This window comes from Panthera pardus, unplaced genomic scaffold, assembly GCF_024362965.1.
Source record: "Panthera pardus isolate Hobbes unplaced genomic scaffold, ASM2436296v1 HiC_scaffold_9, whole genome shotgun sequence".
NCBI lineage: Eukaryota > Metazoa > Chordata > Mammalia > Carnivora > Felidae > Panthera > Panthera pardus.
The window spans coordinates 1,269,000-1,291,298 of record NW_026527024.1 but is presented as its reverse complement, the minus strand read 5'-3'; the positions used below and the strand labels follow the sequence as shown (position 1 = coordinate 1,291,298).

The following is a 22,299-nucleotide window of genomic DNA, read 5'->3' as shown; positions in this document are numbered from 1 at the left end:
AAGGATGAGACACGCAGGATCAAGACTGAACATGTTTGCTGGTGATAAGTCACTGGACACCATACTCCTCTCTCTCCGTGTGGCCTTGGAGGCAAGGGGAGGGGTCGAATGACTCCTGAGGCCTCATCGGGTTGAAGGATGTCTGTATTTGTGGGAAGGCTTTCCCGAAATGTGGGTCTGAGGATGCTGGGGACTGGTCACCCAGGAGGGGCTGAAGAAGACGGCAGCCCTACAGAGGCAGGACAGGGGGCCGGGCAGCCCCATATTCCATGGAGAAGCCGGGCCAAGACCGCTGAATGCTTGGGCTCCTCAGCCAAGGGGAAGTGGAGGGGAGGGTGGATTGGCCAGGGTTGGGGTGAAGGTCAGGCGGCAAGTCAGGGCGGGGAAGCGGGAGGGTGGATGGGAGGTGGGAGGTCTCCAGGGCTGGCTGCCTATCCTAACGGGGTGGGGAGGAGCCTTGGGAGGGCTGGGAGCTGGAAGGGGGTGTGGGAGGAGATGGGGGCCGAACCGGATTGGAGGGTGGGGGGCAGGAAGAGGCTGACAGGCTTGCCACAGTCGGCCAGAAGGGCAGCAGAGGCCCTGAAGCAGAGAGGAGGTGAGGAGGGGAGAGGGCCCCAGAGGCAGCTAGGTGAAACGAGGGGCCACAGGGAGCAGCTCCAAGGGTGAGATCTGTCAACCCAACTGTCCGTCTGTCCGTCCATGAGCCTTTGCTATAAGGCAACACCCTGGTATCTTTCACCGAGGGGGCTTCTGTTTCCACATCTGTAACCTTCTGGTTCTAAGACCCGCCAGTACACCGGAGTTCTGGGGGTGGGTCCATGCCTCAGGCAACCCCAGTCGTGGGCTGGGGTGGGCTGGGGTGGGCTGGGGGATGGGATCAGAAGGGCTGGGAGAGGGGTGGTGGGGGAAGGCCCCAGAAAAGAAGTTAAAGGAGACTTCTGCCTAAAGAAGAAAGCCATGGTAGGGCGGAGCTGAGACCCCGGTTTGGTTTCGGGGATCAGGGCTACGTAGGGCCAATGGCCACAGGCAGCCCCAGCACAGGGAGGGTTAAGCATCCTCCGGGTTCCCACCCTGCTCTGGGCCCCTCCCTTGTGTTTACGTCCTCCCAAAAATATTCTGCCTCCAGCTGGCCTCCTTCTGTGTCCTGCCCCTCCCCCTTGAGTTAGCCTTGGGGGCCCGAGGGGGTGCCAGGGCCAGGGCTCCCAGGACTAGGAGGGAGCCAGCAGACTCGGGCGTGCTGGGGCAGAAGCGGACCTGGAGAGGCTGAGGTGGGGGAAGCAGAGAGGAGCTCTGGGGGCAGCAGGCAGGAAAGGGGACTGGATTCACACGGGGAGAGAAAAAATGCTTTAGGAAACAGTGAGGCGGAACCGTGGTAGTGGGAGACAGGAGGGCTTCCCAGGCTCTTGGCCTGAGGACAAAAGCCAGCTCAGCATCTAGCCGGGACAAGGCCAACCGTGGGCTGAGCTGGATCCAGGGCAAAGTGGGGGGTGGGGTGGAGAGGGGCGCAAGGACGAGGGGAATACCAGGGGAGTCTGGACAAGAGGGCCACTTCCTGCCCCTCCACCTCTGCCTCCCCCACCAGCTGCAGGGCCCGGGCTGGTGGCTCCTCTGGCTGAACACACTCTCTGCAAGGCCAGGGTGACAGAGGTGAAGCCATGTGGCAGCTGCTGATCCCCATGGCCCTGTGGCTGGGCATGGTGGGCCTGGGCAGAGCGGAGCTCACGGCAGCCCAGCAGCGGGGCCTGCAAGTGGCCCTGGAAGAATTCCACAAGCACCCGCCTGTTCAGTGGGCCTTCAAGGAGATTGGCGTGGACAGTGCCACGGACACGGTTAGTGGCACTGCCTGGGGAGGGGAGGGGTGGGGGCAGGAAGCAGGTGCAGAAGCGCTTGGGCTCCGAGCACCCAGCTCTCCAGAGGCGGCCGGCATCCCAGCCGCCTTCTCAGATGCGCTGTTTCACGCAGGGGAGGAGGGGCAGGTCACATCTAGCGACTGCTGGGCCGCTCAGCCGGCTGCTGGTCTTTGTCTGTCGGCAGCTCTTCCCTGCAGGGACCTTTGTGAGGCTGGAATTTAAGCTCCAGCAGACGAGCTGCCGGAAGAAAGACTGGAAAAAAGCTGAGTGCAAAGTCAAGCCCAATGGGGTGAGTGAAGGTCTGTGTGTGTGTGTGTGAGAGAGAAGAGAGAGAAGAGAGAGAGAAAGAGAGAGAGAGAGATGGGGGCATTCACTCGGTGCGAGCATATGTCATAGGGGTCCAGCAAGAAGCCCTGAGGTTGGGGCAGCCTCCCTAGAGGCTGACCTGGCTGTGTGGGCCCCGGGTCACGGCACTGTGGGCGGCCAGGGCCGGGACAGGCAGGAGCAGAGAGGATAGATGTTCTTCAGGGAGAGTCCTCCTCCTGTCCGAGCTCCTCTCTCCGGCTTCCAGTCACTGGTGGAAGAGGCCCACGGCATGGGGTTTGCCGGGTCCCCATCCCAGGCCCGGTGAACTCCCCACTTTCGTGAGTCTTCAAGTAGACACAGCCCAGACTGGACTGATTCGTAACAGGGCTTGACTGTATTCTGTCACCTCGGGGGCACAGCCCTTGCCACGGGGGAGTCCCGAGGCTGGGAGTGCCACGATCTGGGAGATCCAGTGCTAGTCCCGGCCCTCCCAATCACCAGCCTGTGACTGTCAGCTCCTTGAAGGCCTCAGTTCCCTCCATCTGTTAAGGGAGGGACTGGATTATACCAGTGACTTTTTCCAGACTTTTATGTCATGACCCTTGTATTCAAATCAAATCCTAGAAGAAAATGCAAATTAATATATCAGTAGAGTGGCTCTGGTCAAAGTCCGGTGGGGAGAGTCCGTCTGGGGAAGGAGTCCTGCCTGCACACACACCATTAGCTTGAGAGCTGCAGGATGGGCCCCGACTTGTGAGATCTCCCCGTCCTGGGCCGGGCCTGGCCCGCAGGACCCCTTGCCTCTCCGCCCTACAGCCTGCTGGGAGCAACCATCCCCATGGCACGCGGCCCCCAGTTTCCACCCCACCGGGGCCACAGGACTGCCCTGACCTCTCTCCTCCCCCGGCCCCATGCTCCCCTCCCCAGAGGAAGCGGAAATGCCTGGCCTGCATCAAGCTGAACTCTGCAGACAAAGTCCTAGGCCGGATGGTCCACTGCCCCACACTCACACAGGTCCAACGGGTAAGAGTGGGCAGAGGAGGAGGTGGAGAGGAGCGGGGAGGAGGATGGCAACAGGGAGGTGAGGAAGGGGTGAGGAGGTTGTGAAGGAGGGGGGGGAGGGGTTCTGGGCCTGGCCCCGCTATTCCCTAAGGGATGTGGAGGCGGGCGCCGCTGCGGGGACAGTGGGGACAGCGGGACAGCCATGGGCCTGAGCCGCTGCTGGCGCTGGCAGGAGCCTGAGGAACAGCACGAGGGGCAGTGCGGCAGGGTGGAGCGTGCAGGAGAGGACCCCCACAGCTACTACTTCCCGGGACAATTTGCCTTCTTCAAGGCCCTGCCCCCCAGCTGAGGCCTGCCGGTAGGTGGCCAGGACAAGGGGGACTGGGCGGAGGTGGGACAGCCCTCCAGTGGGTGGAAGCTGGGCCAGGGTGGGGCCCAGGGAGGAGGCGGGGGTGGGGGGGGGGGAAGGGGGAAGGATTCAGAGCCTGGGAAAAAGGCTTGGACCGACCCAAACAGCCTCCCTCACACCCAAATCTTAGCTTCTCTTTCCTTTCCTCTAGAATTTTGTCCCGCTTCCCGGACAGCAGGAGGGAACCAGTGAAAGACCCACCTCCCATCCCTGCGCCCAGGGAGGACGATCCCATTATCCCTGAGCTAATAAAACCGCTCTCCCAGATTCGTGCTCTCCTCCTCTTGTATGGCCTCCTTCTCGGCTCAACTGTGGGAGTGAGGTCTTACAGGAGGGACAGGAGACTTCCCGTCCGTGCTGGGGAAAATGAAGCTCACGCACGAATGACAGGCAGCGATGCTTCTGCCAAAAGAAAGATTTAATAGGGATCAGCGAGGGTGAGGATGGGCAGCGAAGGCTCCAGGGTCCCACGGGACAGGGGGGACCACAGCAGAGGGTCCTCTGAACAGGCAGCTTTGCAGGGTGGAGGACGCCAGCTTCGGTACTCTGCCGCGTCCTCTCCCCAGGACTGGCCAGGACAGCAGACACGCGCCCTGCCTTTCTTACCTTTAGCCTTAGGAAAAAGCGCCTTTCTTCCCTTAAGTCTCAGACCCGCACAGCCACGGGTGGCAGCGGCTGTGGACGCGGCTCAGCATGCAGCCTCCTCCCCAGCCGCCCAGCGCAGGTGGCAGACAGCCTCACACCGCCAGCCGCTCGAGGACGGTCCTCACCCGTGCTAGAGGCCGCCGAGGTGGTGTGTCCTTGAAGTGCGTGGAGGGTCGGTATGGGATCTTCCTTGAGGTGGGGGTAGGAGGGAGGGGCTGCTCTTAGGAACACAGGTAAACAAAAAGCCCAACTTGCGGCCCGGTGGCCAGCGTGATTAAAGCGCACAGACGTGTACCGAGGCAGGAGAGGAGACGTGGGCAGCTGGGCCGCAGCGTGCCGAGGGTCCCATGCTCAGCTGTCACGAGCCACGGGCATATTCAAAACACAAAGGATGAGGCGGCGCCCGCAGGGCCGAGCGCCTGCTCGGCCCGGGCCAGGCTGTCGCTGGCCTGGCGGTCCAGCTCGTGGCACTCCCGCAGCGTGTCCTGGAACTGCCGGCACGCCTCCTCCAGGATGGAGCTGCTCCGGGGGGGCCACGACTCCCAGTACCCTGGCTCTACCCAGGGCTGCGCCTCGGCGGCTCTCGGGCCCGGGCTGGAGCCGGGGCGCAAGGAACTGTCCAGGTCCCGGCACAGCTGGTAGAACTCACTGCCACGCCCGGTCACGCGCTCACCATCGATGACCTTCAGGCCGGGCAGCAGCTCTCGGACCAGCGTGGAGTAGGAGGGGCTGGCGCACAGCGGGTTGCCGAGTCGGGCCAAGGGGTCCCGGAGCCGCAGGCACTCGAGGCCCCGCAGGCCGGCCAGACACTGCAGCTGCCCAGGGGTGGCCAGCAGGTTGCCCGCGGCATTGAGACTCTGCAGGTTCTCGCAGGCGGCCAGCGGCTCCAGCCCCGTCAGCCGGTTGTCGGAGACATTGAGCACCACCAGCCGGCGCAAGGAGGCCAGCGGGCCCAGCTGGGTGAGCGCGTTGCCGGACAGGTCCAGCCACTCGAGAGCCAGGCACTCCCCCAGGCAGCCCAGGTCCACCAGCCCCAGGCCCCGAAGCTTCAGCAGCAGGATGGACTCCAGGGCGAACTCACCCGAGCGCGACTTGAGCAGCTGCGGTGTGACTCGTGCCCCGTCCGCCTCTCCTGGCTTCTCAGCCTGGGGCTCCATCAGATGCGGTCCGTCCAGGCGGCCCCGGGCCCTGGTCCTGTCACAGGGACGTGGGTGCCGGGAGGGGTCAGCTGACCGCGCGCCCAGAAAAAGGCACCCTCGAGTCTGCCCTGGCCAGGGCCGGAGGCCTGTTTCCAGCACCGCTGCTCAAGGGCCGGAGGCTCCTGAGGAGAGACAAGCAAACAGTGAGCAGGCCTCTCCTGAGCGTCCTGAGTCTGCAGCCGTCGACGGCACCAAGTACCCGCCCAGCCTCTGCCACTGAGGCAGAAAGCGAGCTGGCCCAGCAAGACCTGAGGCCACAGAGCCCCCCTGAGGGAGGCGGGCCAGGCGCAGGCCCCCACCTAAGCGGGGGGCCCTGACGAGGCTCGAGCAGTTACGGCCATAGCGGACACAATTCAGATTCTTCCCCTTTTCCGTATCTGCACCGGGAGGCAAAATCTCTAAATTTTCCTTTTTCGGCAACCGCTCTTTATGATCTATCTTTATGAATTCTGAGGTGTTTCTTTTTAACTATTTTAGTTTTTTAATAGATTATAGGTCACCACCACCAACAATCTGTTTTGTTTCCTTCCATATGCAGACACAAAAGACAGCACGATAGGCCTTGCTTCGTTCTCTCAAAAATGTTCTTTTTTTTAATTTTTTTTTTTATTTTTTAATGTTTATTTATTTTTGAGACAGAGAGAGACAGAGCATGAACGGGAGAGGGTCAGAGAGACAGGGAGACACAGAATCGGAAGCAGGCTCCAGGCTCTGAGCCATCAGCCCAGAGCCCGACGCGGGGCTCGAACACACGGACGCGAGATCGTGACCCGAGCTGAAGTCGGACGCTTAACCGACTGACCCACCCAGGCGCCCCTCAAAAATGTTCTTGGCTCAATGTTTTATTTTTATTTTATTTTTAATTTTTTTTAATGTTTATTCATTTTTTGAGAAAGAATCCAAGTGGAGGAGGGGCAGAGAGTCGGGGACAGAAGATCCAAAGCGGGCTCTGGCCTGACAGGCTGACAGCAGTGAGCCCGATGTGGGGCTCGAACTCTCACGAACCGTGAGGTCATGACCTGAGCCCAAGTCGGATGCAACCGGCCAAGCCACCCAGGCACTCCCCCACCCTTTTAAAAATATTTTTAACTGACCCAATGTTTTTTTTAAAACATTAGCAATGCATTCAGAATGGTCTCCAGATTGCATAGGCCAACGTGTAACCTCTGGTTGCAGCTGTGGGGCCTGAAGGCTCAGCTCTCAGTCCAATGAGGAGCCTGAGGTCAAGGGAAGGAAGGGACGGTGACGACCCCAGGAGCAGGTGCAGCACTGCCAGTCCTGATGCCATTGCTCTCCACCCTAGCCCGCGAAACTAGCTCTTTACTCCAGCATCGACGGAAGGGCATCAATCCCTATGTGCCAGACAGAATGGTCCTACCTGCAAACATGACGTCATTTCCTAAGAACACAAGTGGGGAAGGCCAGGCAAAGAAGCCATCCTGGACGGAAGGACCGGGGTAGCACCTGGATTCCGGGAAGGCAGGGGAAGGAGGGCCTTTCCAGTTACCAATGGCCGTGGGCCAGCATGAGCCTAGGCGCCAGTGCAAGACCACGCGCAGGAGGGAGGAGGCCTGGGCGGGGGGACATCGGCAATGCCGGCCACAGAGGGGTCAAGGTTTGAGCAGAGAGAAAACAAGAAGGGACCTCTGCTCCAAGTGGCAGCTTCCCAACCCTGCAGACTCTAGCTGGGCCTGGGCCAGGCAGGGTGACGCCTGCAAGGAACCATGGGACCATTCACTCCTGTTTATAAAACCTGGGTTCCAGGGTGTTGACCAGTCCCAAGTCTGTGTTTACACAATCAATGCAGTTTTTTAGTTCCCTCTCCAAGGAAACCGGGCCCAGAATTCCTCCCACACCCCCACCAGGGAGCTGGGGAGGCTGCTAACAGATCTGATCCGCCTCCCCCACGGCTTTACCTAACTCCTTCTAGTCCGCAACACCCCTTCATTTCCATTTCATTTCTTTCCAAAAGCGATTCCAGGCATCCACTAAGAGGTCTGGTTCACTGTATTCAAAAGGGGTCTGCTGGGGCTTGTAAGCAGTGAGACGCGGTCAACTTTGCATCCACTTAAAACTGTCACCCATGGGGGTGAGGGGTGCGAGAGGGGCACCAGACACTAGAACCTGCCATAAAAGCACTGGAGAGACAGGGCTTCACGGAAGGCAGCGAGCACTGAAGCGTGTAGAACAGCTTCCAAGGGTCTAGCCACGTCACTGGATGCAGGGGCTCCCTTCCCCAACATGTGGGGCACATGGGACAGCCTGAGGGAGGGGGCAAGAAGACATCCAGCTGGAGGTGACCGTGTGCATCGGGCCTAGGAGGCAGTCAAAGCTCTAGGCTGAAGGGACTCAAGCGTCATCCGCAGAGGTGCCCAGGGAGAATGTGTGGCTCACGGGCCAGGCTTCTGGAGGACACAGACCTCTTTAAGTATCTGCAGGCCTCTGTCCGGGATTACGCACAGCCTCCCAACCACATGCTATTTTGGGGGTGAATGTGGTCAGGAGCCCCTGGCGCACAGAGAAAGGGAGCAGTCATGGGCCGACGTCGAAAGAACACCAACATTTATGAGGCTGAGTGGAGGGCACTGACGAGCAGCCAGAGAGGGAGGCGTGCAAGGACCCAGTGACGGACACTGTTCCAACGCCCACCAGACTCAGAGATGAGGCCCCCAGGCAGGGGCAAGCCCACAGACTGACCACGACGGTTAGGGAGCCATGCCCTGGAGAACCGGCTCGATGACCGTCTAGACGGAGATGGCTGCTGTGGAGGGAAAGGACGGGAGGACCGGGTAGGGGCGGTGGTGGGAGGAAGGGAGGAGTTGTACGTGCTCCCCACGTTACAGCTGGGAAGAACGCTTTTTGCAGGAGAGGAAACAGAGGAGCAAAGAGCACATTAACTGGAAATCGGGACTTCTGTGCCCCCAAGTCCTGCCTGGGGGGAGACATGTGGCCCTCCAGCTCACCGCCCCACGCCCCATGCCCCCCGCCCCCGCCGATGACAGTACTGCATAGTCACCAAGGTGGATCCCTGACTCTCCAGTGCACAGACCTCTGCTCTGCCCCCAGTCCCATGCTCCCTGAAATCCGCACGCCTCAAGCAGGCAGGTCTGGGCCCGACCAACCGAGCGCCCTCCCACCTGCTGTGCAAACCCAGCTGACACACAGGCGGCAGCTTGGAGCGGGTGGGCCCTGCTGAGGGAATTGGCTCATCCACGCCAACCCCCTGCAACGCTCACCCCTGAACATCCAGAATCCGAGTCCTCCTATCCTGGTCCAACATGTGTCTGCGGACAGGATTTGGTCACACGGATGGGACCATGACTAAGGCACAGAGGACACTCGTCTCTCCTGCAGGAGGCCACCTTCCCTCGTTCCGAATCGCCACTGCTGAGTCTCAGTTTACCTACCTAGCAAGTGGGCTGGCAAATGGTGCCCAGGAGCCAGCCAAGGCAGGACACAGCTACAGCCAAGGGGGAACCGGTTAACACAGCGCACAAGTGGACAGTCCCACGGCTGCTTCAGTGAACCTGGAGACCCTTCCTCTGGCCCATCGCCTCCCATCCCCAGTGGAGTTCAGGGTTCTTTACCACAGCACGAGTGCCATCCGAGACCCGGGTGAGTCTCTGTCGTGGCGGTGATCCTGCGCATGGCAGGTGTTCAGCGGGGTCCCTGTGCCACCCACATAGGTGTGCGGCACAACTTAGAGTCACTTTTGGACAGAGTTCACCTTTTCTATGCATAAACCACTAGACACAAATTAAGCAATGGATGAATGGGAAATGACATCACCCTGGGGAAGAAAAAAAGGGCAATGTGTCAAGAATCGAGAACCTATCCCTATTCCCTCCAAACAGGTGGAGGGAGGACTCTGGCCACCTCTGTCTAATGCCCTAGGGTGCAGCATCCTGCCCTCCCCTCTGATGCCGGACACACTTCCCACAGGCAGACTTTCAGGGCGTCAGACGAGGTCGGCCTCGCTGTTCTGCTCCCCGTCGGCCAGGTCTCCACTGGGGAAGATGAGGGCAGGGGCGGGGTAGTCGGGGAAATTCTCCAGGTTGCTCTTCAAGAAGAGGAGATGTTCAATGGTCCCCACTGGGAGAGGGGCGCCATGCTCCGCAAGGGCAGGGCTGTCCAGGGAGGCACAGACGCTTCCAGAGAAGGCCCCCGTTGGGGGACAGGACAGGTAGACAGTGGCCAGTCTCGCCAGAGCTGGCCAGACCTCCTGCCTCTTCTCCCAGTAAACCAGCGGGTCCTCCTGGGCACCAACTGTCTCATTCTCACGCAGGTACTTCTTGACGATGACACTGGCCAAGTGGCTCTCGGTGGAGAGCGACGCTACCGCTTCTCTCGGACGCCAGCAGCCCCACGCTTTCCAGCTGCTCCAGCAAGCTCTTCTCCCTCTGGTCCAGCAGCAGAGACCCCGAGCCGCCGCCCCCCTGCACAGGCACCTTCTGGCCCTTCCCCTCGGCCCCGAGGCTCCTGGCGACTCGGCCGCTCGGGGTAGGGCCCGCACGCCTTGCCTTGGGGCTGTGCAGGGAGGGTGAGGGAGGCAAGGAGTAGTCGGACACCATGATCTCCTTCACCTTGTACACGAGAACCTGCTTCCAGTGGTCAATGTCGGCCCCTGTGGGCAGGATGGACTCGATCTTCCCCTTGAAGCGGGGGTCCAGGAGGGTCGCCAGCACAAACTCCTTGCGGTGGAAGAGCTCGTTGAGCTGGCCGTCTGTGGAGAGCTGCAGGGCCAAGCCCTTGGCCAGCCGGACGGCTGCCCCCACCTCCCCGCCGCCCTGCTCCTCGAAGTGCCGGTTAACCTGCTCCAGGAAGATATGCAGGTAGCGTAGCTGGGGCAGCACCTGGCTTAAAGAAGCCCGCGCGGCGCTCGCCCTCCCGGACCGCCACCCAGAAGGGCTGCAGGAGCGTGACCAGACTGTCCGTCAGGCTCCAAAACGTAGTCGACAGGGCCGTCCCAGCCCTGCCCAGCTGGTGTCGCCTCTCGTACTCTTGCAGGGGCCGCTGCTGCCTCACCAGCCACTCCAGCAAGCAGTAGGCGGACACCCAGTGGTCCGAGAGCTCCCAGAAGGGCTGCTGGGCCGGGAGGCCACGCTGCAGCTGCAGCTGGCCGAGGAGCCGCCGGGCCTCCGCGGAGCCCTGGAAATGGCTGCAGATGGCCCGCACCGTACCCAGGATGAGCTGGACGCTCTGATGGTGACGCAGGAAGTTCCTCACCAGGGAGTCGAGGCAGTGGGCAAAGCAGGGGAGGTGGGTGTAGCCCTCTGTCCTCACTGCCTGCTCCAGGCTGAGGCAGCCGCCCGACACCAGGAAGCCTGGCTGCAGGGAGCTGCGGCTGAGCCACAGGCCCACCTGCTCCCGTAGCTCCCCCTGCCTCTCCTCCGGAGAGCTCTCCTGGGGCAGGCCCCGAACCCACAGCACGGCCTGCTTTCTCAGGCTCCCCGACGCCACCCGCCGACTGCCCGGCTGTACGGCTCCCCAGTGGGCGGTGATGGCCACGTAGTCCACAACCGTGTCCCGGGCAGCGGCGGACCACGGTGAGGTGGACACAGCTGCCCTTGGCCCACTGCATCTCCCGACACACCTGCTCCTCGACCGCCTCACGGAGCAGAGGCAAGGCTCTCCCGCAGAAGAAGGCGGGAGGCGGCACGTGGTAGCAAGGGTCGACCTGGGCCATAAACCTTCTGAAAGGCAGCGATGACACAAAGGACAGTGGCAAAGCCAGGCTGCAGAGCAACTCCGCGATGCTGCGGGTCCAGGCCTGTGTTCGGGGCTGGCCGGGGGCATGGGTGCCGCCCCGGCCCACCCCGACTCGCCGGCGGGGAGGCGGCGGGGTCATCTCTGCAGGAAGGAGGCAAGAGTGGCGGAGCCAGTGACAGCTGCTCAGGCCTGCCCGCCGCCAGCTGCCTGCCACCGTCCACCAGAGGGGGAGCATCCGTGCAGCGTCCTGGTGACGGCAGCCCCTCGGGGGCAAGGCCAGCAGGACTTGCGGGCAGGCCCTTGTGCTTTCTCTCCTCGGCCCTGCCCTTCTTCTCCCCCGGGCTGGCTGCGGCTGGCCTTCTGTCTCTCTCTAGTCCGTGCTTACTCACCAAGTGACGGACCAGGCCTGAGGTTTGGAAATGACCCTTAAATTTGCCCAGTCTGATGCTGGCATGACACAGAGTGCAGGTGACGTGGCAGACGTCCTTGCAGTCAATGGTAAAGAACCGTCCGATGTCTGACGCGGCCTTGTGACCTGCGGTGTCCGTGGGGCCGGGGGAATGCCCGGGAAAAGCCCAGCCCTTGGTCTCCGCTTTTAGAGTTCTGACCAGCTTCTTCAGGCAGGGTGGCTTGTCCCCGACAGCCGCAAGCAAGTGCCTCTTCTTCCACTTCTTGAGGCGTCGCAGCTCTCTGGCCAGATGGGCGATGAGGAGGTCGGCTCGCCTTGCCTTCTCACTCTCACCAGGCTGGCCCACCTCTGGCCTGTCTGCCCCGGCTGCCTGGTGTAGCGCTGGGGGAGAGGGGGACCGGCCAGAGCTGAGCGCTGGGGCCCTCGACTTCTTTCCCGTCGGCTCCCCCTCCTCCCTCTGCCCTCGTGCCTTCTGTTTGGACACCTTCTTCTCAGGCTGCCCAGGGGGACTCCTGCCCAAGCACAGACTTGAGGCTGTAGAGGCCAGAGTCGTCCTTTGGCTTCCTCCACCCAGGGCTGGCTGGCACTTTTCACGGGAGGCAGCTGGGTGCAGACCGGGCCTCCCCAGGGAGCAGGCTTCGCTCGTCTCACTGTGGACAAGTAGGCCCAGGGTGCCTTCCTCCTGCTCCTCCAGGAAAACTCCGTCAGGTGAAGGGACCGACGAGGAACTGGGGAGGGGATGAGGTCTCTTCCTCTGTAGGGGCAGATCCGTCTCACTCCCCTTCGGGGAGGCAGACAGTTCGATCTTGCTGTGGCCACTGACAGCCTTCTCTCCTATTTCTACAAACTCAAGTTTGACCTCGGTCTCCAGCAGGCGCCCCCCCGCACCCCAGCCGAGTCCCGTGAGAGGTATTGGTAGCTCTGGTTTTAAACTTGGAGCTAGGAGAAGCCAGGGAAACAGCTGGGCTCCTGGGTCTGGTCACGGAGGAGGCAGTACACACAGACGGCCCCTGCCCCACTGATCCTGAAGGTGTATGTCTCTTGGGGGGCTTCCCGATTTTTTCCACTTCCAACATGCTTGGGAACTTGGGGAAATGAGATGGGCCCAGGCTGCAAAGCAAGATGAAAAGAACGGCTCTCAGCTCCCCTACTCAACCGTGGGGACTCTGCGGGGAAGGCCAGAGGGGAGAAAAACGAACAGAGGACAGAGGCGTAGGGAGAGCCTAGGAAATCAGCCCCGGGACAAAACTCTCAAGACCACAACCTCCTTGCTGAAGGCTGACATTCACTCCTCCAGACTGAATGGAAACAGCCCTCAACCAGAATCCCCAGGGGCCCTCTGTAAGTTAGCAGTTTCTACATCCATCTTTGCCAAACTAACTGAGGTTTCTTCTTTCCTTTTGATGTTTATTGAGAACCCAGCAGGCACTTGGCGATTCTGCCTGGTTGTGGATAACGGAGAAGATCGGCAAGGTCCCTGCGTGTACGTGGCCTCCAGCTTGGCTGGAGAGACGGAAGTAAGAGACTGACCCGCACAACGGGGAGGTGCAGGAACAGAGGGGCGCCACTTGCAGCTGTGAGTCCCCAAGGAGGGGACCGACCTGGCCAAGAAGTCAGGCAGGTCTCCCTGGCGGAGGTGCAGGCGCCAGGTGCCATCAGCTCAGGCCAGGAGGTGTGGAGCCCATGTCTCTGCATCCCGGGCACCCAGGCTGTGCCCATCACCTGGCAGGGCATCAGGAAACAGGTCATGATGCTGGGTACTAGGCGGTGAGGCCGCCAGAGGCCTTGCTTAGATCTTCTGAAATTCCTTCTCTAGAAATCAGCCTGCGTCAGGGACACAGGATAGCAGCACAGAACAGGGTAGCCCCTGATGCCAGTGACTCGTGCCCCCCAGTGTCCTGTCACTCCCCTCTCTCTGTCCTAGAGAGACTCCATGCTCTGGCTCTGGCCCCCACCGCTCGTCAACACCCTTCTTGCCAAGGCCACAGCGCCCCCCTCGGCACCGCCTCCAATGGACCTCTTTCAACCTGTGGGGGGCCGGCCCAAGTCCTCTGTCTGGAACGCCACCTTTCCGTGGCCCTGGGATACCACACTTCCACCTGCACCTCCCCTGCAATCTCAGTTCTGGTCCCTCTTCCTCCGCCTGTTTCTCCCTGCTGTTTCCCAGGGTTCGCACCCAGGTCTCGATTCTCAGTTCACATACCCTCCCCAACGGGGGTTGCATTTACACACTGACATGGCGAGCCTGTCTCCGGCTCAGATGGCTCTCTCCAGCTCCCACTCACCTGTCTTCCTATAGTCACCTCACTCGTAAACGGACAGTGTTTACCCAGATGCTCAAGCCCAGGCACGACCTTTACCTCCCTTCTCCTCGTTCGCTCTCCTAGAGATCAGGTCACAGTCAGATCCAGGCACACCAGAAAAGAGACACAGAGAAGTCAGAAGAGAAGTACGTGGAAAGGGAAGGAAAGAAAGAAAAAGCCTAGCGCGAGAATGTATCTCTCTAGACAAGGACAGACTCGCAGAAGGTGACCTAACAGCTCACCACACACATCAGAAAGCAAGTGGAATTCAAGTCTCATCACGCCAAAATGAGATAAGGATTAAACAGGAAGATTTAAAACCAGTACGTTCAGACACTGAGTGATGTTAAACATTAAAAAGAATCACCAGGCAGGCTCCACGCTGGGAGTGGAGCTTGCTTAAGATTCTCTCTCTCTCCCTTTGCCCCCTTCCCCCCCACCAGTGCCCACCCTCTCCCCCACCCCTCTCGTGCACATGTACGTGGGGGGCAAAGGGGGGGGAGGGGGAAACAGAGAAAAAGAAAACAGAATCACCAGGGAGAGCAGGACTGCCTTTGTAGGTGACAAGCCCACTAAGGCGGCTCCGGGAAGATTCTGACCATAGAAGATGGTGAGCGACGTGATGCTGAGCCCCTCCCAGCTGGGAAAACCTCAGAAGGATGAGAGGCATCACCCCAGGCCCACTGCCCAAGAACCCAGCTGCTGCCACACCGAATGTGTGACCTCCCCCCACGGGAGAGGCACCGTGGACAGGCTGGACGAAGGTGCCGCGAACTGTAAGACACCATCCTGGGGCCCAGGAGAAGTGCTCTGGGACATCAGAACCGGACTGGGCTTACCTCAGCTCTTATTTCATGGCTGTAGAACTGGAAATCCAGAGTGGGGGCGTGATGGCAGAGCGGACGACCAGGGCCGGCAGCAGGCCTCCGGAAGCGGCCTGTAGGCTTTACCACCACTGACAGCTCAGAGCGAGCAACTGAAACCCTGGCCCAGGTCAGACCTGTGCTCACCAGTGATGGCCGAGAAAAGGAAAAAACCGGTGTGTTAGGACTGTGCCTGGCTCACACCAGTCCCGTTCTGTTCTCCAATGTGCCTTGTCCCGTCAGTACATCTTTTTTGGTCGATCCATTGGACCACTTAACAAGAATTCATCGGATACCTGCCGGTAAGCCAGCCCGTGCCCTGAAGGCACAAATACAGGAGAGGAAGCACCCGGCTGGCACCCGAGGCTTAGGACAAGAAGACAACCTGGAAATGGCTCATGGCACCAGACCACGGCAAGCGGTGTCCGCGCTGTGAAGGCCGGGCCTCGGCCTGACCTACAGATAAACGGATTCTGTGACACTGGCTTTGGACTCCGTCCTGCGAGGGGTCACTTACCTTCAGCTACTGCTTCAGGATCCTTAAGTCCTGACGGACTCCCTGAGTATAGCTGGGACCTTGCGCGGGTGCAGTCGCCGATGGTAACACACCGCCTTCTCTTAAGCCACCAAAGCACACAAGGATGACAACGAGGCTGACACCGGGAGGACCAATTCGAATTGAAGTGAATCTAAGATGCAAAATTTGAAAGGAAAACCATTCAAAAACTCCAGTACTTTGGTTATCGGTAAGAAGTTACTTGTGACATTTCTCCTGAGAGATGACAAATGCACATTTGAGGACAGCTATGACGCAGAGGCCCTCGGACTACCCACTGAGCAGCATCACAAGCACCGCAGCGAGGCCATGTAAGGCAGGCACGGTACACGGGGGGCGAGGAGGGCCGGGGCAGGTAGTGGCAGAGGAACTGGGGCCGCGGGGACAGTTTGGACAGCTCTTCCGGAGGCACATGTAGAGGAGAACTGGGGGACAGAGGGGGACTCCCTAGTGATCCCATTGACTAATGCAGGTCACTTTTGGATATACTGATTCGCGGTTGTTCTGCAACAAATCTTTAGAAATACATGTGACAGATACGGGGTAGGGTCTGAGCTAAAGGTACAGATCCGTGTGAAAGCCTCCACAGAAACTAAGGAAAGGGCCGGAAGGAGAAGAGAGTGGCGGGCGGCTGTCCAGGCAACGCGGACACTGTAGAGAGGCCAGAAGGGGAGGGGACTTCCAAAATGACTGACAGGCAAAGACAGACACAGAAGAAACTAAAGCCAAGTTAGGAAAGCCAAGAGAAGACTCTCCAGGTAGGCCAGGCAGAGTCAAGGTCACTGCAGAGGACGAAGACGGAGACATGGCTGTGCAGTGAGAACTGGGGGACACAGGTGCCTGCCATGTCAGAGGTGGGGTGGGGAAAGGAGGGCCACGCTTTGGAGATAAAAGGCTTGACTTCATCTCCAAACAGAGAAAGGGCACAGTGGGAAGAGAGAAAAGAATATACATATACAGGAAAGAAGTGATGGCAGGAACTTTCTTTGGGAAAGGGATGCAGGGCACAGGCGGTGAGCGGGTTTATCTTTGGAGACAAGAAAGAATCTATTTTCTCTGAGAGCAAAGAAAGACGGACGGCTGCGGTGCCAGGCAACCCGAGTGCAGGTGGGGGAAGGAACTGAGGCAGTTTATGACAAGGAGCCCACAGATTCCCAAGGGGAAGCCATAGGTCTCCAGAGGCAGCAACCTGCTGGCTGAGACTGAGATGGCAGGTGTCTCTTGCATGTGTCCTACATCTGTGCAGCCTGCATGGATCAGGGGGCTCTCTTCTAACTGCACTCAGCAGCCCTTTCCCCATGTGCATGCCCAGAAGGAAAGGAACCACTTCCCTATTTCTCTGTGCCTGCCTTACCCCAGAGCCTTGTGCAGAGCTCAGCCTGCCCAGGGTATCCCATAACTATGCCACACCTTTCTCTCTGTTTTTACTGCCCAATCCCACCGACCAGCCCCCTCCTGTCTTAGCTCCTGAGCTGTCTATCCATCCCAGATCCCAGGACATTTCAAGGCACTTGCTGGGCCCTCAAGTCCTGGGTTCCTCATCCCCCACCCCCCACCCACTCACTTGCGGGGAGACAGAAAGGTGGTGAGAAAAAGAATGGGAGGAAGGAAAAGAGTAGAGCAAGTTACTATACATTTTGGGGTCTGACCACGCGCGAAAATTTGGCTCCCAGCAAACCCTAAGCGAGACGTTTTAAAGAATAATCGCGTGTCGTTAGATTTCACATTATGCCAAAGTGACAAAAGATGAGATCTGTTTTAAATTACACACCAGAAGAACCCGTTGCTGTGTTCTGCGAGGCTGCCTTCCATAACGGACTGAAGAGCATGAGGTCTGGAGCCAGGATACGTGGGCTGAAATCCTGGCTGCTACCCACTCAACAGCTACCTAAGATCCCACACTAGGGTGCCTCGGTTTTTTCACCTATACAACAGGGATAACAGCCCCCACCTCACAGGCTTGTTCCGTGAGCTAAAACATGTAGAAGCCTGTTTAAGGGCAGTCCCTGGCACAGAGCGAGACTGGACACGACCCGCTGTCCAATACATACAGCCTCACCGGGCGTGCTTTCGGCGCCGGGCACTGGGAGGGGGCTGCTAGCCAGGGAGGGAGACCCCGGGGCCTTCCGACGCGCCGGGAGGGGCTGGGCAAGGCGCCCCACCCTCCAGCCCCGGCGTCCGCGTCGGTGAAGCGGGACCGCAACGCCCCCTCCCCGGCTTACCTAGGGCCTGGGGTCCGGGAGGGGCCTGGCCGCCCGCTGAGACCAGGCCCGCGAAGCCACGAAGCCGGGCGCCGCTCCCGCCGCAGCCGACAGCCCCGCAGCAGTCGGCAGCGACGAGCCCACCGCCCCACCGGCCACCGCGCCTCACCCCCAGCCACAGCGGGAGCCCCCGGAAGACACCAAAGGCCCAAAGGCCCAAAGGAGCCGGGGTAGGGGGCTCGACTTCCGGGACGCGCAGGGGCTACTTCCGGGAGCGACGCGCGCCCACCCCTGCCTGCGGATGGTACGCTCCTCCAGCTGGCGGCCCGCGCCCCCCAGTGCGCAGGCGCGGGCGGCCGCGGCCGGAAGCCCTGGGATTGCGGGGTCTGCTCCGCCCGAAGTCGCGCGTTCTTCTCACCGTGGCTGGGAAACCCTAGCACTAGTTTAATAGCGCTGCTTCAGCTGCATGGCCTCGGAGAAAGCAGTCACACGCGCGAAGAGACAGCGGTGGCCTAGTCTTCCTCCCTAGCTGATGTCCAAGGCCCTTTCCGACCCGGGCTCCCTGCGCCCGGGGAAGATGCCCGAGTGCGGCCCGCGCGCAGACAGACGCAACCGCAGCCATTGTAATGGACATGTTGTCGGGGTCTCTTCCAGCCTTGAAGGCTCGCGCGGCATTTCGGGAAGCCCTCCCGGGGTGTCTCCCGGGACGGTTTCCCATCGCTTGGCGGTGCCGCGAAGTCTTCGCCCATGTCTCCTGGGACGCGCTACCACCTCCGCAAACAGCCGTTCAGGGGCCACGGAGGCTGCGCCCCTTGGGTTGAGCAGAGAATGCCGTGTTCTTCCACGAAAGTGCCCAGTTCTTGTCTCACAGGCTGCCTTGAGCTTCTTGGCAGCCCTAGGGTCAGACTGATGAAAGGGCCTACGCTGGGGTCACTACCTAGCCTTGGGCAGTCATTCCTATTCATCTTGCCAGGGGTGGTCTCGGTTTTTACCCTCATAGCGTCCCTCCCCTGGCCCCCAGCAAATCGACTCCAGGCTGGTCCAGTCCTCCTGTTTGGGCTAAAACTAGGACCTCTGCAACAAAAGTACACATCTTTACAATTTACCGAGTCACCTTTTAAAGTGTTATTTTTAAATTTAAGGGGGAGAGAGAGAGAGCATAAGTGCGCACAAGCCAGGGAGGGGCAGAGAGAAGACCAGAGAGGATTCCCAAGCCGGCTCCGCACTGTCACAGAGGAGCCTGATGCGAGGCTGGAACTCACCAATGGTGAGCTCATGACCTGGGTCAAAATCTAAAATCTATAGTCAGATGCTGACTAGGTGCCCCATCAAGTCATTTTTAATGTTACTTGATTCAGTCCATGTGCCAGCACCATTGTTTTCATTTCTGTAGCTTTGCACATCGTGACTCTGTCATACTTTCAAATACCTGGGAGTATCCTCAATACTCTGCTTTTCCAGTAATTTCCTGGTTATTTCTCCATTTATTTTTTCCTGAGAACTTTAGAATATCTACTCTAGTATCCTCCTCCTCCCCCCCCCCCCCCCCATCTTTAGTGTTTTCATTGAGAGGACACTGCATTTGTAAGTTATGTCATGGACATTTGACAGGAAGCAGAAATGCAGATGCATAGGGGCGCCTGGGTGGCTCAGTCGGTTAAGCGTTTGGCTTCAGTTTGGGTCATGATCTCAGGGTTTCTGAGTTGGAGCCCGCATCATGCTTTCTGCTGTCAGCTTGGAGCCCGCTTCTGATCTTGTCTCCTCTCTCTATTCCTATTCCACTTGCACACACATGCATGCGCACACACACACACACACACACACACACACACACACACAATCTCTCTCTCTCTAAAATAAATAAACTTTTAAACAATAAAATAAGGGGGCACCTGGGTGGCTCAGTCGGATAAGTGTCAGACTTTGGCTCAGTTCATGATCTCACGGCTCGTGGGTTCGAGCCCCGCATCGGGGTCTGTGCTGACAATTCAGAGCCTGGAGCCTGCTTTGGATTCTATATCTCCCTCTCTTTCTCTGCCCCTTAACCCCCTTACCCGCTTGCACACGTGCACACACACACTCTCTCTCTCTCTCTCTCAAAAATAAACTTAAAAAAATAAAAAAGAAATACAGATACATAAACAGGCCCCAGGTATCTTTCTTGGTCCTCAATTCCCAGGTCATACTTCATATATCAAAATGCTCACAGTGGATCAGCATAGTGTCTGTGATGGGAACAAAAAAAAAAAAAAGGAAAAGGAAGCTGAGGTCCTGGCAGAATAGAGTGGCAAGGAACTAACATATGTAAAAATAGTGTGATCAATAGCTTCCACTTACTGGTGAGCCAGGCACTTTAATCCATTCTCTTGGCTCATATTCCCAATCTCTCTGAGGCAGGCACTATTATTATTATATCAACTGAACAGTAAAACGAAGATCATAAAGATTAAGTAACTTTCACTCAACTAACATCAATTAGTTGATGATGTTAGTGCTGGCTTGGTCCTAGCATTCTGTGGGTTGTTTTTTTTTTTGTTCTGAGCGATTCTTCTGCAGGTTCATTAACACAGAAAGTGGTCTGAGTTAGCCTAGACTTTGGTCATTTGCCCTCACTTTCCTGGTTTTAAAAGCAAAGCTGTGGTGTCCTGTCAACTGACTTTGTTCCTGGAAGCCCCAAGGTTTTTACACAAAGGTCACTTCCAGCACACAGACCTGGAGGTTATAACCACCCCCACTCGATTTCACCTCTGCTCACATTCCCATTGCTATCACCTATCCGATTTCTGTTCAAAGCAACTAAAATTCATCAAAAGGCTTACTCTAGGGTCTAGAATAAGAGGTAACCCTGTGGCCTGTATGAGAGTACAGGTCTGTCTGTATCTTCTCTTCCTTGTTCAGAATCTGGCTGATGGGTGTCTCTTGTACACACCGGAATATGCCAGATCTCTCGGGGATGTGGAGGCGGTAAGAAGACACACAAGATTTTTGGAAGGCTTGTATCAGAGCAGTTTCAAGCTGGCAAGTTTCCTTAGCTCTTTGCCCTTTGGTTTTGATAGTGCCTGGCTCCTAGCAACTGCTCAGTGAACATTAGCCGTGGTTGTGGTTACATATCCTTGAAGGACATTCCACTCAGGCTCTGTTATCCTCTGGAGGGTTGTCCCTGCTCCCCACTAACAGCGGTGCTCTAAGGCCACAACCTCTAACATGTGCAAGGCATCCCCAGGGGTGGCGTAAACCGGGCTCAGGAGGTTTAGCGCCTTCGTGAGAGCACTGCCCTCTGCTGGCCACCCTGTGTGTGTGCAGGTTAGCTTACCTTGGCTGCCTTTGGTGTTTCTTCTCTTGGGGTTCGTCCAGTCCCAGGGTGGTCTCCAAGGCTGTTTCCCTCCCTACTCTGCCACTAGGTATGGTGCAGGGGTTTCCTATTCTCTGCCACTTCCCATCTTTAGGAATCTTTTGCTTCATGTAAGTTCTCCGAGTGTCTGTCCGAGGAGACATTCACTGATGAGCCCCCACGTGGCAGATGGCAGATGTTTGAAACGAACTACAAAACAACTCTCGGCACGTTTCAGTTCAAACCCTGCACAAAGAGACTCAACCAACCGCGTGTGGCTTCAGACAGCCTAAGGCTGGATACCCGGGGCAACGTAGCCCTGTTGGGTTCTTCTCTGAAAAAGCTCTGTCAGAAGAATTTACGGTCATTTCCAGCCAAAACATGACCACAGACCTCTGACCCTCTGCCCTCTGTCCTTTCTTACAGCATTTACTAAAAACGCTTGCAGTCGTGAATCCTTCCTCTGTCCCTTTGAGAGATATATACGTATCTCCTGCAATCCAGTGACGTCTCCCTCCAGGACATGAACTTCAGTCTTCCGAAATGAAATCAGGAAGGATCGGGTCCCAGTCTCTGTGGGAGACACAGGTGGCCTAGTGGCACTTACACTAACCAACCCTTTGTGATTTCTCACTTTCCTGACTTACTTGAGCCCTCACTCTCCCTTTAAACTGCCTGTCACCTCGGCACAGATAAGAGGGAGCTCAGATTTCCATCAGTAGTTACAGAATAAAACCTGCTTCTCACTGCTTTAACTCATGTCCAGCCATGCTTATCTTTGACAAGACCTGTTCATCTTGCAGTTTCTGCCGTGGGTGCGGGGGTGAAAGCTTTGATAGGAATGCAACCCTCACCCAGTGGGTGGGCATCAGATCCTGGGAGTCATGCACCCATGCTCTCAGCTGCTCTCCCTTCTCCCTGGATGGCCGTGCAGGCAGAAAGGAAGGGAGCGGAGGGAAGGACCATGCTGGGGAAGGGTCTGCCAGCCCCAAGGTGCTCTGTTCGGAAGTGGCCTGGAGAGCGCGGGATGCTCCCCAGGACCGCACCTGAACAGAGGAACAGACACACATCCTGAGAGAGTCCGGAGGAGCGGCCGCAGTCTGATGCCAGGGAAACTGAGAAGCCAGGGAAGGGAAACTGTGTGGGAAAGCAACCGGATGTTGCCCCTCACCTCCCCAACCCTGGGCCTGGGCCAGTGATCTTCAGCATCCCAGACCTGAGACCCTAAGGGGGGAGTGGCTGGGGGGAGCAGGGAGCCCAGAGGGTGGGGCTGGCTTAAGTTTCAGCTGCAGAGATGGAGATGCCACACAGCCTTATGGGGTACGTCCCCAGGGACCCAGGAGAAGGGACCCAGGAAGGTCCCCTTGTTGTATCACTCCCTTTCTCTCTCTTGGGCTTTCTGAAGTCGCTGCTGTCCCCGGTCTCCCCTCCCCCTTGACCTTTGGGGGAGGTGGCGCCCTCTGAGGCCCTGGACCTTCCTTCCTCTTGAACCACTTCCAGGAATCCTCTGGTGGTT

General features: G+C 58.4%; 2 protein-coding genes across 7 annotated transcripts; one reads left to right on the top strand and one right to left on the bottom strand.

Annotated features, from left to right (window-relative positions):
- The first annotated feature begins 485 nt into the window (after positions 1–485).
- RARRES2 (retinoic acid receptor responder 2) lies at positions 486–3,834 on the top strand. Of its 4 annotated transcripts, none has more exons than XM_053898724.1 (6): positions 486–595; positions 1,583–1,829; positions 2,035–2,139; positions 3,084–3,179; positions 3,391–3,516; positions 3,719–3,834. In XM_053898724.1, exons 2-5 carry the CDS (start codon positions 1,656–1,658, stop codon positions 3,505–3,507), a joined length of 492 nt encoding a protein of 163 aa, XP_053754699.1. In that variant the 5' UTR covers positions 486–595; positions 1,583–1,655; the 3' UTR covers positions 3,508–3,516; positions 3,719–3,834. The 4 variants fall into 4 exon arrangements, with proteins under 4 accessions (XP_053754699.1, XP_053754700.1, XP_053754701.1 ...); XM_053898725.1 differs by having other exon boundaries at positions 551–662; XM_053898726.1 differs by lacking the exon at positions 486–595 and adding an exon at positions 683–810.
- Positions 3,835–3,967: 133 nt separating this feature from the next.
- Positions 3,968–17,993, bottom strand: LRRC61 (leucine rich repeat containing 61). 3 transcript variants are annotated; one of them, XM_053898721.1, is made up of 4 exons: positions 17,474–17,993; positions 15,213–15,384; positions 14,672–15,014; positions 3,968–5,533 (listed from the first exon to the last, which is right to left on the bottom strand). In XM_053898721.1, the coding sequence occupies exon 4, from the start codon at positions 5,367–5,369 to the stop codon at positions 4,590–4,592; it is 780 nt and encodes a 259-aa protein (XP_053754696.1). In that variant the 5' UTR covers positions 5,370–5,533; positions 14,672–15,014; positions 15,213–15,384; positions 17,474–17,993; the 3' UTR covers positions 3,968–4,589. The 3 variants fall into 3 exon arrangements, with proteins under 3 accessions (XP_053754696.1, XP_019308695.2, XP_053754697.1); XM_019453150.2 differs by lacking the exon at positions 14,672–15,014; XM_053898722.1 differs by lacking the exons at positions 14,672–15,014; positions 15,213–15,384; positions 17,474–17,993 and adding an exon at positions 8,819–8,934.
- Positions 17,994–22,299: the final 4,306 nt, after the last annotated feature.

What these genes read in the sequence shown, in the direction of transcription:
- RARRES2 (XM_053898724.1), top strand. Translation starts at nt 1,656, where the DNA reads ATGTGGCAGCTGCTGATCCCCATGGCCCTGTGGCTGGGCATGGTGGGC. An exon ending in GCAAAGTCAAGCCCAATGGG is followed by an intron (nt 2,140 to 3,083) that starts GTGAGTGAAGGT and finishes TCCCCTCCCCAG; the next exon opens with AGGAAGCGGAAATGCCTGGC. An exon ending in CACTCACACAGGTCCAACGG is followed by an intron (nt 3,180 to 3,390) that starts GTAAGAGTGGGC and finishes TGGCGCTGGCAG; the next exon opens with GAGCCTGAGGAACAGCACGA.
- LRRC61 (XM_053898721.1), bottom strand. Translation starts at nt 5,369, where the DNA reads ATGGAGCCCCAGGCTGAGAAGCCAGGAGAGGCGGACGGGGCACGAGTC.